Source organism: Pyrus communis, chromosome 15 (assembly GCF_041283825.1).
Source record: "Pyrus communis isolate YQ-2024b chromosome 15, ASM4128382v1, whole genome shotgun sequence".
Classification (NCBI taxonomy): Eukaryota; Viridiplantae; Streptophyta; class Magnoliopsida; order Rosales; family Rosaceae; genus Pyrus; species Pyrus communis.
Window position 1 is genome coordinate 882,572 of NC_142579.1, and position 15,664 is coordinate 898,235.

Sequence of the window (15,664 nt, forward strand, 5' to 3'; positions counted from 1 at the left end):
CCCTACGCAGAGCTTGATGAAGTCCCTACCATCGATTCTAGCTTTACCAACCGCCATCCAACAAAATATAAGTATACAAAAAGAAAGATAAAAAAGTCTTCACCAACCGCCATAACCCAATAACTTCCTTCCCCACACCGTACTCAGCCACGAACCACATCAATCAATAATAAACGGATTAGCAATCCAACCTTACCCGCGGGTAGTTACTATTTTCTATTTCAGCTGGCGCAATGTGTTGATCAGTCTCCATCTAAAAGTAGTACGCCTCAAAAATAGTTGAAAATGTTTTTAGTAAAAGTATATTTTAGAATAAATTATTACTAAAATAATAAATAAATTCTGATAAAAAAAACACTTTTTTATTTTATGCGAGCTCGTTTGGATGTGCTTTTAAAATGACTGAAAGTACTTTTGATGGAAATGTTTTTAGAACCAATTCTTAGTAAAAATGCAAGTAAATTCTGGAAAAGTACTTAAAGTGCTTCCTGAAAAAAGCACATAATTAGTGCTTCTTGCAGAAAACACTTAAAGTCCTTTTAGAATCCAAAAATATTTTCTCGAAAAACACTTTCAATCATTTTAAAAACACATCCTAACAAACCAACTTTTTAAGTGTTTTTGAAAATAAAATTACTTACTTCAAAAGTATTTCCAATCATTTTAAAAGTAATTTCAAATATACCTCCTCACACATCTGAGTTGGTACATTTCACTCTCACTCACCAACTCCCTGCTCCAAATTTCATACGCCTTTAGTGGGTCACCCACTCTCTCTCTCTCTCCCTCCCTCCCCCTGGTACAAATCCATTCACCAACTCCATCCCGAGTGTCTTTCATATATATCAATCTCCTTCCAACTCTGACCTTAATTTGCTCAATCAATCCAACATGGCTCTCTCCGGCGGGCAACTACTTCCCATCTCATCAATCATCATTCTCATTTCCCTCGCCTACAAGCTCTACCAAAGGCTCAGATTCAAGCTCCCGCCCGGCCCGCGTGCATGGCCGATCGTCGGCAACCTCTACGACATAAAGCCCGTCAGGTTCCGCTGCTACGCCGAGTGGGCCCAGGAATACGGCCCCATCATATCGGTGTGGACGGGGTCCACGCTGAACGTGGTGGTGTCGAGCTCGGAGCTGGCCAAGGAGGTACTCAAGGAGCACGACCAGAAGCTGGCGGACCGGCATCGGAGCAGATCGGCCGCGAAGTTTAGCAAGGACGGTCAGGATCTTATCTGGGCTGACTACGGACCCCACTACGTCAAGGTCAGGAAGGTCTGCACTCTGGAGCTCTTCTCTCCCAAGAGGATCGAGGCTCTCCGACCCATTAGGGAAGACGAGGTCACCGCCATGGTTGAGTCCATTTTCAAACACTGCGCCAATCCTGGTACGTATGGCTTCTAATTATATATATTTTTTTTTCATGAATTTACTTATTTCATATGCCACAATCAATTTTTTTTGTTAATTAACCGTTATTACCCTAAAAAATTGGCCAAAATGATCTTATAAGTTAAATTTCAATTGTGAAAGTCCAAACTAAATAACTACAGTATACGATCAAATATAAATGACATAGCTATTTGATGTTAATGAATAAAAATCTGATATTAACAATATACTAAAAAACTGATAATTTCAACAATTGAATTTTGAAAAGTGATCATTTTGGCCAATTCTTATATTATCTTTGCAAGAAATGAATGGTAAATTTCAATGAAATTGTAAAACAATATATAACATTATTGAACATTTTCCTTTTTGCAAGTAATTGTTGTTTTGTTTTTGTTCAAACGACGAAAATCAGCAGTGAAATTTTTTGTTCTCTTGTATAATATATATATATATATATATATAATATATTTAAGAAAAACTAATGAAAAGGTTTGAAAACTTTGAGTTTTAACGATAAAGACAAAATCAAGGATAAAATGAATAGTATCATGATTGATTTTTTAGTATAAAAATGTAATTTTTCGTTAAAATAAATAGTACCGAAAACTTTTCGTTAAAATTCCTTTTAATTTATTCACTGTCAATATATGTTATCAAATTGGTCAACTAAAATATGGTGCAGGAAGAGTCGTTTGGTTTTGATTTATTCGCTGTCAATATATGTTATCAAATTGGTCCACTAGTTTGGGGTATCGTGGGAGGGAATGAAGGGAAAAAGAAGAGAAAAGTCAACGATAATAAGCACTTCGACAAGGTGCTTTGTCACGTATGTCGTGTTTCCTTGACCTTCCCAAATATGTTTCTGCCCATTTGGGGCCTTGTGACTACGTTATATGGTCAGTGATGAAATCTGAAATTTATGGACCGATCATAGAATTTCTATGTTGTCCAATAAGTGAACCGCATTAGCTGTTCGCTTTTAGGCTGGGCAATAAGGGTCTATCCTAGCGAGTTCTATGAATCCATTGGTCCGTAAGCTTCTCATTTATAATAATGATATAATTTCGATTCTCATAAATGAAAAAGAGAATTTTCGGTAGAGTTGACTATTAGGACAATTGGTTCAAAATTAAGAAGAGTTTCATACATTTGGAAAAAAAGTGCATGTGTCGTACAAATGACTTGAGGACAACTAGTTCAAAATTAAGGAGAGCTTCATATATTTGGAAAAAGTGTATGTATCGTACAAATGACCTAGTACGAACGCCCCCATAAATACATAATACATATCAATATGTACACTTGGAATTTATTTGAGAGTGGTCAAATTTCATTCTAATTGGAGTTTCAACTGTAAATCTTCGAGTTAAATACATGGTCAAATATAACTTTGTATTTGACTTAAGAGTCATGACGAACTTTTACAATGCATAATGAAGAGAAAATAAAATATAAAAAATTGATATCAAATATAATTGTTGTCTCTGACATTTTTATTGCATTAGAGGCTTTCCATATGTGAGTTTAATGTTTATAAATAAGAACTAAGAGGTGCGAGTTTGATTTGTATTACACTATTGATACAGTGTGAGTTTGAAAGGAGTTAGTTTTTTACATTAAATATTGGACTTGTCTACTTTTACATTTTTTCTATTTTATAATTGGCCACTTGTTTTCTCTCTTATCATTATTGTATAGACATCACACTCATGAGTTCAATATATTAAACTAAAAAATAAGGATCACTCTCGTTGAACGCAAAATTTCCTTCTCACTGTAGGAGTTTGATTTTTATATTATTAGTATCACACTCAATTTTTTCGACTCACGGTGGAAAACCTTACACTGATATTAAAGCATTAAATATAGGTTTACAAATCTAGTACCAATGGATCGGATAAAACTAGTATCTTATAAGTATTAAATTTTAATAATAATGTATCGACTCGTCGTTGGATCAATACATCTCAATATCTCATGAGAAATGTTAAGAGGATTCTCTTAAAAGTGACTCTTTATAGATTTTTTGTCACGTCACAATTTAACATCAATTCTCATACCAACATTATAACACATTGTATAAAAAAAACATAGAGTGACAAAGAGTCCATAAAGAATTTCACTTTTTTTAGAAAATACCTTTAGCATTTCTCGTAATCATAAAGTCACTTATTAATTAATTAAATTAGCACTGTGGGGTTGGTAAATATGGACCGTAATCTAGCTAATGCTAGTGAGAATAAATTTGTAGACCAAGTTTTTGTAAACTAAATGAAATGAAAGTTGATGATTGGATTATTACTTGAGTGCTGATTAACGTGCTTATTTGTTATTGGTGACATATAATTTAGTTTGTAAATTTAATCTCACTAGCTACAATACTAGCCCACAGTGTCGTATGCACATATTTCTTTGATTAATGATAGTCGTTGACTTTAATTCCCCTGATGCAGAAAACAATGGAAAAAGTTTGATAGTGAAGAAGTACTTGGGAGCAGTGGCTTTTAACAACATAACAAGGCTAGCATTTGGAAAACGTTTTGTTAACTCAGAGGATGTAATTGATGAGCAAGGCCTAGAATTCAAGGCCATCGTAGCCAACGGACTAAAGCTTGGCGCATCGCTTGCCATGGCGGAGCACATTCCGTGGTTGCGGTGGATGTTCCCCCTGGAGGAAGAGGCATTTGCCAAGCACGGGGCACGACGAGACCGGCTCACCAGGGCTATCATGGAGGAGCACACACAAGCACGCAACAAGAGCGGTGGTGCCAAGCAACATTTTGTGGATGCGTTGCTTACATTGCAAGATAAGTATGACCTTAGTGAGGACACAATTATTGGACTTCTTTGGGTGAGTAGTTATTAAAAGGCTTTTGGAAAATGATTTTCACACTCCAACTTTATCACCGTGTAGTTTCCTGAATGTTTCTAATAATTATGTCGCGTTTGTAGGACATGATTACTGCAGGTATGGACACCACAGCCATTTCTGTTGAATGGGCCATGGCCGAGCTGATCAAGAACCCAAGGGTGCAACAAAAGGCTCAAGAGGAGTTGGATGGGGTTATTGGGGTCGAACGGGTCATGACCGAAGTTGATTTCTCCAGCCTCCCTTACTTACAATGCGTAGCAAAGGAAGCCCTACGGTTACACCCTCCAACACCACTAATGCTCCCCCACCGAGCCAATGCCAACGTTAACATCGGCGGCTACGACATCCCCAAGGGTTCGAACGTTCACGTAAATGTTTGGGCAGTAGCGCGTGACCCAGCTGTTTGGAAAGACCCAAATGAGTTCCGACCCGAAAGGTTCCTCGAGGAGGACGTGGACATGAAGGGGCATGATTTTAGACTACTTCCATTTGGAGCGGGAAGGCGAGTATGTCCCGGAGCCCAACTTGGTATTAATTTAGTGACCTCTATGTTGGGCCACCTATTACATCATTTTAATTGGGCTCCGACGGAAGGGGTGAAGCCGGAGGAGATTGACATGTCGGAAAATCCAGGGCTCGTCACATACATGAGAACCCCGTTACAAGCCGTGCCTACTCCTAGGCTGCCATCACAGTTATACAAACGTGTCGCTGCAGATATTTAATCCGTAGTGTTTCTTGTTTTTGTGTTTCTTGTTTTTCTTGAAGACATGTTAAATGACCTCCTTAAATTTACGGTTCATTTGAAAAGATGTTTGCATTTCTCTTTAAAATATCGGTGGCCCATGTCCTTCCAAACAAATAAATAGGGACCGTTGAGACCAGAAATAATTCACCCAACACTCTCTGTGTGTCTTTGTCGTCCACTCATCCCAAAAAAGCAAGGGAACAGAATATTTCGAGTGATAATCCTCAGATCACATATGTTCATTGTAAATCGTGTGGTTAGAAATCATTGTAAATTTGTTTATTTTAAATTGAATATAAACAATATCTGACGAAAATTTATCGCAGCATGTACGATGAACGAATATGATTGGAGAATTCCTAGAATCCTCACAAAGAGGATTCGGTAAGGATCCTCTCTCTATTTCACCTAACACTCTGTGTGTCTCTCTCACCGACTCATCCCAAAAAAACAAAGAAATTGCTAGCCATACTCGCTAGCAAAACAAGTCTAGCAAGACCCGTTAAACAAGTTTTATTTTCATCCCTTTTTCGATACTGCTAGCAAAGCAAGTCCAGCGAGACTCGCTAATGCATGTTATTTTCATCCCTTCTTCAACACGGCTAGCAAAGCAAGTCTAGCAAGACTTGCTTCATTTTCATCCATTCTTCAATACAAGTTGGGACCCATTTCATTAGAAAACAAAAAGTAAAGTAGAAATGTTTATGAAAAACTCGAATGGGTTGAAGACTTTAATACAAACTGGAACCCACTTCTTAAAAAACGGAAAAAAACAAAGTAAAGTGATCATTGTAAACCCACTTCTTTCTCATTTTACCCTTTAAACTTCAACATTTGAGTTTAAATCAATGTTTAAGCCCATAGTTATGCTTACACCTATATTAAATGAAAAAAAGAAAAAAAAAAAGAATTAACATTGTAAATCAATTAAGTTAGCACTCTTGAAAAGAATTATGATCACAATATCAAGTATAATTTCACCAGGACTATGCTTGACTTCCTATACACTCGACAAGAAAAAAACATCATGATTTATCATACCATATATAAATGTTCTTGTGTATTTAATTAAAAACGACACACATAAATATTGATATATTACTTTTGAAAAAAAAAAATATTGATATACTACCTTAAAACAACCAATGAAATTTGCCCCATCACAGTCCACATATGAGATTGACCAAGCTCCAGCTTCGCTGCAATTTTTCTTTTCGATCTAGAATGAGTTGCAATTTTAGTAAGTGAGCAGTTTTTTTTTTGGAAATTTTAACGAAAAATTTCCGGTATTATTTATTTTAATGAAAAATTACATTTTTATATTAAAAAGTCAATCTTGATATTATTTATTTTATCCTTTATTTTATCTTTATCATTAAAACTTAAAATTTTTAAAATATTTTTATTAATTTCTCTTTTTTTTTTTCGATGTAGAATGAGCTGCAATTTTGGTAAGTGAATCCAGATAGAAGTACGAACGGATAGGCATTGAAGGTGTCATGTCAAATCTCACTCAACCTTTTGCTGTTGAAGCTATTCATGACAATTTCTATTTTGTTTTTTTTCTAAGAAGTGGGTCCCAGTTTGTGTTGAAATCTTTTGATCCATTTGATTTTTGTATGACTTTTATTCTGAAGTTGTTTTTCTAATGAAACGTGTCTAGCAAGCAAGACTTGCTTTTGCTGTGACTTTTATCACAGTAGAAATGTATTGAGTTAATATGAGTTCGGACTTATCGGTGGCAAATTTAATATTTAATTTAACAAAATCTATCGTTTGATATGATAAAAAAAAAAAAAAAAAAGCAAGACTTGTCCGGCCAGCAATTCCCGAAAGGAAACCAATTCAAATCATTTCCATCACAATTTGTCTGTCGATGTTTATCGAGATGTAATTCACACACTCATTCCATCACAATTTCCTGCTGACCCTACGCACCATGTAAGTTTGGAAATTTTTAGAACCAACACACTAGAAAAAATAAATAAATAAATTCACTAGCTAGAAATTCGGAAAAAATGCATGATATTAGAGTAATGTTATTCATACTATGTTTTTGTATTATATTTTCATACTACTTTAGGTGACATTTGATGTAGACAATCACATCATTTGAATTAATCAAAATTTTAAATTTAGTTCATTATTTAATAAATTAATAATTAAGAAAAATTAGTTAATTAAATGATGATTGTGGTATACAATGAGTCTTTCTCATTCCTTTCTTTGGGTTTTGCAAATTTTTCAAATGATGTGGCTATCTACATCAGATGTCATCTAAAGTGGTATGAAAATATGGTACAAAAATATGATATGAATAGCATTACTCATGATATTAAGAAGAGTAATGCTATTCATTCCATGTTTTTTGTACCACATTTTCACATCACCTTAGGTGGTATTTAATGTGGACAGCCACATCATTTGAATTAATCATAATTTTAAATTTAGTTTATTATTTAATAAACTAATAATTAAGAAAAATTAGTTAATTAAATGATGATTGTGGTATACAAGGAGTCTTTCTTTTTCATTTTCTTGAGTTTTGCAAAATTTTCAAATGATTACTCTATTAAGAATAAAGCTTGGAGTCAAGTAAATTGACCAACGACTGTGTTGTGGAGGAACTTCCACAAATGCTTGGGAGTCTTGACAAGGGTACTTGACTTGTCGCCCACAAATGTAGAATTAAATTCCATCTATCTACATATTCGATTCACGCTTGCACATTGCAATATAACTCCATACATCTCTCTGTTCATATTTATATAAAAACTTAGGTTCCCATCCCTAGTCATGACATTGTCTTGATCGAAACCTTATGTCATTTAAATTTTTAATTGAAGTCCTTGAGTTATTCTTACATCAACATTTTAGATTATTTTATGTATTATAAATAAGAATTTAATTGAGTGTTTAACCCCTCTATTTCATGCAACTAATTATCATCCTATATTAATTACTTTTTCAATACAATTTAATTCCTAAACTTTTTGTTTATTTTTTCATTCTACCAAAAAAATTAAAAGTGCGACAAAAATATTTTGTATTATGTATCCATATATAAGTGAACACTATAATTTTGTATTCATTTGTGTATCCATGTTATAATTTTTTGGTGCAATATTTATGTTTTTATTATGTACCCCATTTCACTTACCTATGTGTTTTTTTTTTTGGGTCCACCCATACGTCAATAAATATTGTACCCACTTATAAACATGGATGCATAATATGAGTTCATGTGGAGTTTTCCCATATGTTTTTTATTTCAGTCTTAGAATAAACCTCGTATGTATCCATACAAGGTTTATTCGAAGAATGGACCCATGTTATACTGTGACATCCCACATCAACTGTGAGGGTGTGCTGGGGGTCCAAAGCGGACAATATCGTGCTACAGTGGAGTCAGGCCCGGGAAGCAGTCCCGCCCAGGCCTGGATGTGACAATTTGGTATCAGAGCCTAACCCTGGTCGTGGTGTGCCGACGAGGACGTCGGGCCCCTAAGGGGGGTGGATTGTGACATCCCACATCGCCTAAGGGAGTGATCCTTATATGTATATTCTCATCTCTACCTAGCACGAAGCCTTTTGGGAGCTCACTGGCTTCGGGTTCAGTTGGAACTCCGAAGTTAAGCGAGTAGCGCGCGAGAGCACTCCCATGATGAGTGACCCACTGGGAAGTTTTCGTGTGAGTTCCCAGAAAAAAAACCATGAGGGTGTGCTGGGGATCCAAAGCGGACAATATCGTGCTACGGTGGAGTTGGGTCCGAAAAGTGGTCCCGCCCGGACCGGGATGTGACATATACAGTACATTGTTCGTAAGAGAATGTACCCAATGTTTTGTAGTACATTATTCCTCAAGGTTCTGGGTTTTAAGGCTGGTATTGATGATTGTGAAGATTATTATGATAAAGATTTTTAAGAGTTTAATCTGTCTTTAATATTTAAATAACAAATTATGAGTTTTTAATTCTATAAATATGGGTAACTGCAATTACAAAACTTTTTTAAATTTAAAAAATTACATACATTAATACTAATTTATTGAGGTTACATAATTCAGGAACTTTGATCCAACATTGAAAACTAATAAGGAATTAAAGAATATATATACGTTTATATATATATATATATATATATATATATATATAAGTATATATATATACATACACATAGGCCCTTTAAGGGAAGGGATTCTCATTTTTAAAAAATAATGTGGATACCCTTCTTAACCGTTATATTTGACTTTAATGAAATTCTATGGTTAAAATTAAATCACAAGCCATATAATCTCAACCACAGAATTTCATTAAAATCAAATCTAACGATCATGAGGATATTCCTTTTTTTTTCTTTTTTTTTGAAAAATAGAGATCCCTTCACTTGAAGGCTTTCTATATAAGTGCATATATATCTTCAACGTTTGAAGTCCAACAAAGTAACCCTCTCTCCGTGAGTGGAGTGTTTTTACCATTAGCTCTCTCACATGGCTTTCTCTGGACTACTTCTTCCCATTTCATCAATCATCATCTTCATCGTCCTTGCATATAAGCTCTACCAACGGCTCAGGTTCAAGCTCCCGCCAGGTCCACGTCCATGGCCCGTCGTCGGAAACCTCTACCAGATAACGCCGGTGACGTTCCGCTGCTACAACGAGTGGGCTCAGAAATATGGACCCATCATTTCAGTGTGGATTGGATCCACACTGAACGTCGTAGTGAGCAATACAGAGCTTGCAAAGGAAGTGCTCAAGGAGAATGACCAGAAACTGGCTGACAGACCCAGGAACAGATCAACCGCAAAGTTCAGCAGGGACGGCCAGGATCTTGTTTGGGCTGACTATGGGCCCCACTATGTTAAGGTGAGGAAGGTGTGCACTCTTGAGCTTTTCTCTGCAAAGAGGCTCGAGGATATGAGACCCATTAGAGAAGATGAGGTCACTGCTATGGTGGAGTCCGTCTTCAACCACTGCACCAAAACTGGTATGTATTTCTCTGAACTTTTTAACTTTTTATGAAATAGTTAATTGAAAGTATAATCTTCTTAAGAAAAGTAAATATTTACTAAAATAAATTGGAGAAGATTGCAAATCAACCAACAAATAGATAAACCCCTGATTAAGGAGGAGGAGAAGTATGACACTAGGCGTCTCATGTCAATATGTGTTTAGTTTTTATTCACGTGTTCTTGTATTATTAGTACAAAATGTTAATATAATAATATATTCGTATCATACAAATTGTTTTTTTGAATCGGCCACCAAAACTACATATACCACACCTGTGACGGAAATTTGGCATAACACAAAAGATTTTACCGAAAACATTTTAAAAACATAGAAAAGATGGGTATTAATGGAAGATTGATAGCATTGAAGATTGGTAGATTTTAAAAACATTTTAAAAACATAGAAAAGATGGGTATTAATGGAAGATTGATAGCATTGAAGATTGGTAGCTTTGGATAGCATTTTTTTTTTTTTGGGTAAAAATAGCTTTGGATAGCATTGATCACTGTATAGCAAAGCTTGAACGAGGATTCTCTCCGGATCCTCTTTGTGAGGATCCCAATGATCCTCCAATCACGATCGTTCATCGTACATCGTGTAGTAAAAAATCATTGTAAATTTTTTTATTTAAAATTGAATATAAATAGTACCTAACAAAAACCGATCACACAATTTACGATGAACGAACGTGATTAGAGGATCTCCGGAATTCTTATAAAGAGGATCAAGAAAGAATCCTCATTTGTAAAGCTTGACCTCTCAGTACTTTTACTTTTGACATCTCAATTAATACTTGTCTAGTTTCGTTTGAGAGCCCTCCCGACTTTAAACTTCCCGACTTATTCAGAATGTGATCTTTCAAAACTTGTTATCTTTTTAAGTTCTTATTATTTAAAAAGAAAAAAGAAAAAAACGAAGAAGAATATGTTTGGGTAAATGCACTTGCAAACTCGTCCTTGTACCAATTAAGTGATTGTTGTTAACAATTTGCTCACCATTTTACAGAAAACAATGGAAAAGGTTTGACAGTAAGGAAGTATTTGGGAACCGTGGCTTTCAACAACATAACAAGGCTAGCATTTGGGAAACGTTTCATCAACTCAGGTGAAATCACAGATGAGCAAGGCAAAGAATTCAGAGCTCTTCTTGCCAATGGAGTGAAGCAGAGCGGATCGCTCTCAGTGGCTGAGCACATTTCGTGGTTGCGTTGGGCATGCCCGTTTGACGAAGAGGCGTTTGCTCGACATGAGGCAAACAGACACAAACTCACCAAGGAAATCATGGACGAACACACTCAGGCACGCTCCAAGGGTGGCGTTGCCAAGAACCATTTCGTGGATGCATTGTTTACCTTGAAGGACAAGTATGACCTTAGTATGGACACCATTACAGGACTTCTTTGGGTAAGTCAGTGTACATTAATACATCAATGGTTTCCCACTTTGTTGCTTCCTTTTTTATTAGTTAACGGGGCTGTTATTAGCACTATGAGATAGTCATCGCGCACACTTCCCTTACATTCGAAACTAATGAAGCGATTTGTTCAGGATATGATGGCTGCCGGTACAGACACCACAGCTATTACATCTGAATGGGGCATGGCCGAACTGATTAAGAACCCAAGGGTGCAACAAAAGGCTCAAGAGGAGCTAGATAAGGTTATTGGGGTCGACCGGGTCTTAACCGAAAACGATTTCTCAAACCTCCCTTACCTACAATGTGTTGCAAAGGAAGCACTACGTTTGCACCCACCAGCACCGCTAATGCTCCCACACCGAGCCAATGCCGATGTCAAGATTGGTGGCTACGACGTCCCCAAGGGTTCGATCGTTCATGTCAATATTTGGGCTATAGCACGTGACCCGTCTGTCTGGAAAAACCCAAATGAATTTCGTCCAGAAAGGTTCCTAGAAGAAGACGTTGACATCAAAGGCCATGATTTTAGACTACTTCCATTTGGAGCTGGCAGGCGAGTATGCCCCGGAGCCCAACTCGGTATCAACTTGGTTGCCTCCATGTTGGGTCATCTGTTACACCATTTCAGTTGGGCTCCGCCCGAAGGCGTGAACCCAAAGGAGATTGACATGTCCGGAAATCCAGGGCTGGTCACTTACATGGCAACCCCAGTAGAAGTTGTGCCTACTCCAAGGCTACCATCGCACTTGTACAAGCGTGTGGAGGCGAATATGTAATTTTCAGTGTCTTTCGTATTGTTATTGTCTTTTCTCCGTTTAGGGCTCCGATGACATTGAATTGATCTTTTCTTGGCCCTTGGACTGGAGAAAATTAAAAGTCCAAGAAGTTGAAAATTATTACTAGTAATAGCTAGAAAATATATTCACAGTTAATTTCAGCATGTATAAATTAAAACCCCCATAACTTCACTCTTCCTCATTAGCTAGTCTCTCTTTAATTAAGGCTAAATATTTACATACATTTTCACAAAAAATGGCAGGTTTATTTTCATATATTTGCTTTCCTGCAGTCCTTAGGGCTCGATTTGATAACTATTTTAGTTATCATTTCTTTCGAAAATTGAAGTTGAAAAATTGAAAACTCGTATGATAACTTTTAGCTTGTTAGTTTTTATTTTTTGGTTTTTAGTATTGAAAATTGAAGGTAGTTACTAAACCAGTTTTCATTTTTAAGGGAAATGTTAAATGTAGGTTTACAAATCTAATACCAATGGATCGGATAAAACTAGTATCTTAAAAGTATTTAATTTTAATAATAATGTATCGACTCATCGTTGGATCAATACATCTCAATATCTCATGAGAAATGTTAAGAGGATTTTCTTGAAAGTGACTCTTTATAAATTTTCTGTCACGTCACAATTTAACATTAATTATCATACCAACATTATAACACATTGTGTAAAAAACATAGAGTGCTAGAGAGTCCATGAAGAGTTTCACTTTTTTTTAGAAAGTACCCTTAGCATTTTTCATATCTCATGGTCATAAAGTCACTTATTAATTAATTAAATTAGCACTGTGGGGTTGGTAGATATGAACCATAATCTAGCCAATGCTGGTGAGAATAAATTTGTAGACCAAGTTTTTGTAAACTAAATGATATGAAAGTTGATGATTGAATTATTACTGAAGTGCTGATTAATGTGCTTATTTGTTAATAGTGACACATAATTTAGTTTGTAAATTTAGTCTCCCTAGCTACAGTACTAGCCCATAGTGTCGTATGCACACACAAGCACGCAACAAGAGCGGTGGTGCCAAGCAACATTTTGTGGATGCGTTGCTTGCATTGCAAGATAAGTATGACCTTGGTGAGGACACTATTATTGGACTTCTTTGGGTGAGTAGTTATTAAAAGGCTTTTGGAAAATGATTTTCACACTCCAACTTTATTACCGTGCAATCTCCTGAATGTTTCTAATAATTGTGTCGCGTTTGTTGGAACTTACTTGTGTTATGTGGGACTGCCAGTCCCACATTGGCCATACACCTTTTGGAACAACTATTCTTAATAATGCTAATATCTTATGATTAAGATGAATAGAACAGGATATTCTTTATTAGCATTACCTATATGAGATTGATGTGGGGTCGCATCTTTGAGAATTGGTATGGCTACAATTCTCTAAAGGTCTCATGAAATCAGGATATGTTCAGGACCAAAATGAACTCAACCGTATGAATTGACGTGTGTTCAGATGTGATATGTGTGATACTTATTGTTTCGATTTTACTACTAGAATGATCAGTTCAAGATAGTAAATTCACTGCTTCATTAGGTAAAACCGATAAGTACTCACTAGAGAAGGTTCAAGTCCAAAAGACACCTATCCCGATGCGTATCATATCTAAGTTCTCTGGAAGTACATTACTAATGTAGCTAGTATCTTATTTTCAATTCAAATGTGGGGTATTGCTAGAGTTTGAATAGAAAATGTGGGGTATTGTTGGAACTTACTTGTGTTATGTGGGACTGCCAGTCCCACATTGGCCATACACCTTTTGGAACAACTCTTTATAAGTGAGTTCACTCACTTATAGTTTGAATTGAATTGGGCCAAAGCCATGGACCTTGGGCCTTAGACTTGGAGAGTTTGGGTGTATATATTAAATGTCAAAGATGGGCCTTGGGCCTTGGGGCTCTTGGGCTCGGATGGACGAAAAACACAAGTTACGTTTTTGATTTTTTGGATTCAGTTTTCCCGAAACAGTTTCATTCAGTTTTTAATTTGAATGAACAGTTGCATTCAGTTTCCTTTTTAACAAAAACTGATAAGCATGAACGGTTGGGAAGTTCAAATGATGCCATTATATATATGGTTTGCATTACAGAAACAGAATACAATTCACATAACCATTCCTTTATTTTTCCGCTGAGAACAACACAACCAATTCGCCAAGAATCCGAGTTCTAGTGCAAGAACTTGGATTAGATAGTTGTATCCTGCAAGATAGACGTCCAAGGACTGCTGCACTGGTGTAGGGACGAATTTCTGTCTTAGGAGATTGCTTCTGCAAGCCTCTATCTGCAAGAAACAAGTCAGTGATTTGTGTGTTTATATATAATCTCATTAAGTGTTTATGTTCTAATATATTGTGTTTGTAGTTGATCTTTTACATTTGAAATAAAACTGTGCAAATTTTATATATAATATACACTTGACATTTGGTTGGTTATAAGTTTGCAGGACATGATTACGCAGATATGGACACCACAACCATTTTTTTTGAATGGGCCATGGCCGAGCTGATCAAGAACCCAAGGGTGCAACAAAAGGCTCAAGAGGAGTTGGATGGTTATTGGGGTCGAACGGGTCATGACCGAAGTTGATTTCTCCAGCCTCCCTTACTTATTCCAATGTGTAGCAAAGGAAGACCTACGGTTGCACCCTCCAACACCACTAATGCTCCCCCATCGAGCCAATGCCAACGTTAACATCGACGGCTACGATATCCCCAAGGGTTCGAACGTTCAAGTAAATGTTTGGGCAGTAGCGTGTGACCCAGTGGTTTGGAAAGCCCCAAATGAGTTCCGACCCGAAAGGCTCCTCGAGGAGGACGTGGACATGAACTACTTCCATTTGGAGCGGGAATACGAGTATGCCCCGGAACCCAACTTGGTATCAACTTGGTGACCTCTATGTTGGTCCACTTATTACACCATTTCAATTGAGCTCCAGTGGAAGGGGTGAAGCTGGAGAAGATTGACATGTCGGAAAATCCAGGGCTCGTCACATACATGAGAACCCCTTTACAAGTTGTGCCTACTCCTAGGCTGCTTTCACAGTTATACAAACGTGTCGCTGCAGATATTTAATTTGTAGTGTTTCTTGTTTTTCTTGAAGACATGTTAAATGACCTCCTTAAATTTACGGTTCATTTGAAAAGATGTTTGTATTTCTCTTTAAAATATCGATGGCCCATGTCCTTCCAAACAAATAAATAGGAACTGTTGAGATAAAAAATAATTCACCCAACACTCTCTGTGCGTCTCTTCCGTCCACTCATCCCAAAAAAGCAAGGGAACTGAATATTTCGAGAGAGAATCCTTAAATCACATCCATTCATCGTACATTGTGCAGTTAGAAGTCATTGTAAAATTTTTATTAAAAATTGAATATAAACAGTATCTGACGAAAACTGGCCACTCGACGTAC

General features: G+C 36.5%; 2 protein-coding genes and 1 pseudogene across 2 annotated transcripts; all 3 read left to right on the forward strand.

The window, feature by feature from the left end:
* The first annotated feature begins 714 nt into the window (after window positions 1–714).
* LOC137741540 (cytochrome P450 98A2) lies at window positions 715–5,170 on the forward strand. The gene is made up of 3 exons (XM_068481238.2): window positions 715–1,390; window positions 3,852–4,249; window positions 4,351–5,170. Exons 1-3 carry the CDS (start codon window positions 892–894, stop codon window positions 4,993–4,995), a joined length of 1,542 nt encoding a protein of 513 aa, XP_068337339.2. The 5' UTR covers window positions 715–891; the 3' UTR covers window positions 4,996–5,170.
* A 4,278-nt stretch (window positions 5,171–9,448) lies between these two features.
* LOC137745907 (cytochrome P450 98A2) lies at window positions 9,449–12,423 on the forward strand. The gene is made up of 3 exons (XM_068485943.2): window positions 9,449–10,003; window positions 11,035–11,432; window positions 11,577–12,423. The coding sequence occupies exons 1-3, from the start codon at window positions 9,508–9,510 to the stop codon at window positions 12,219–12,221; spliced, it is 1,539 nt and encodes a 512-aa protein (XP_068342044.2). The 5' UTR covers window positions 9,449–9,507; the 3' UTR covers window positions 12,222–12,423.
* Window positions 12,424–14,712: 2,289 nt separating this feature from the next.
* LOC148690326 (cytochrome P450 98A2 pseudogene) lies at window positions 14,713–15,394 on the forward strand (annotated as a pseudogene).
* Window positions 15,395–15,664: the final 270 nt, after the last annotated feature.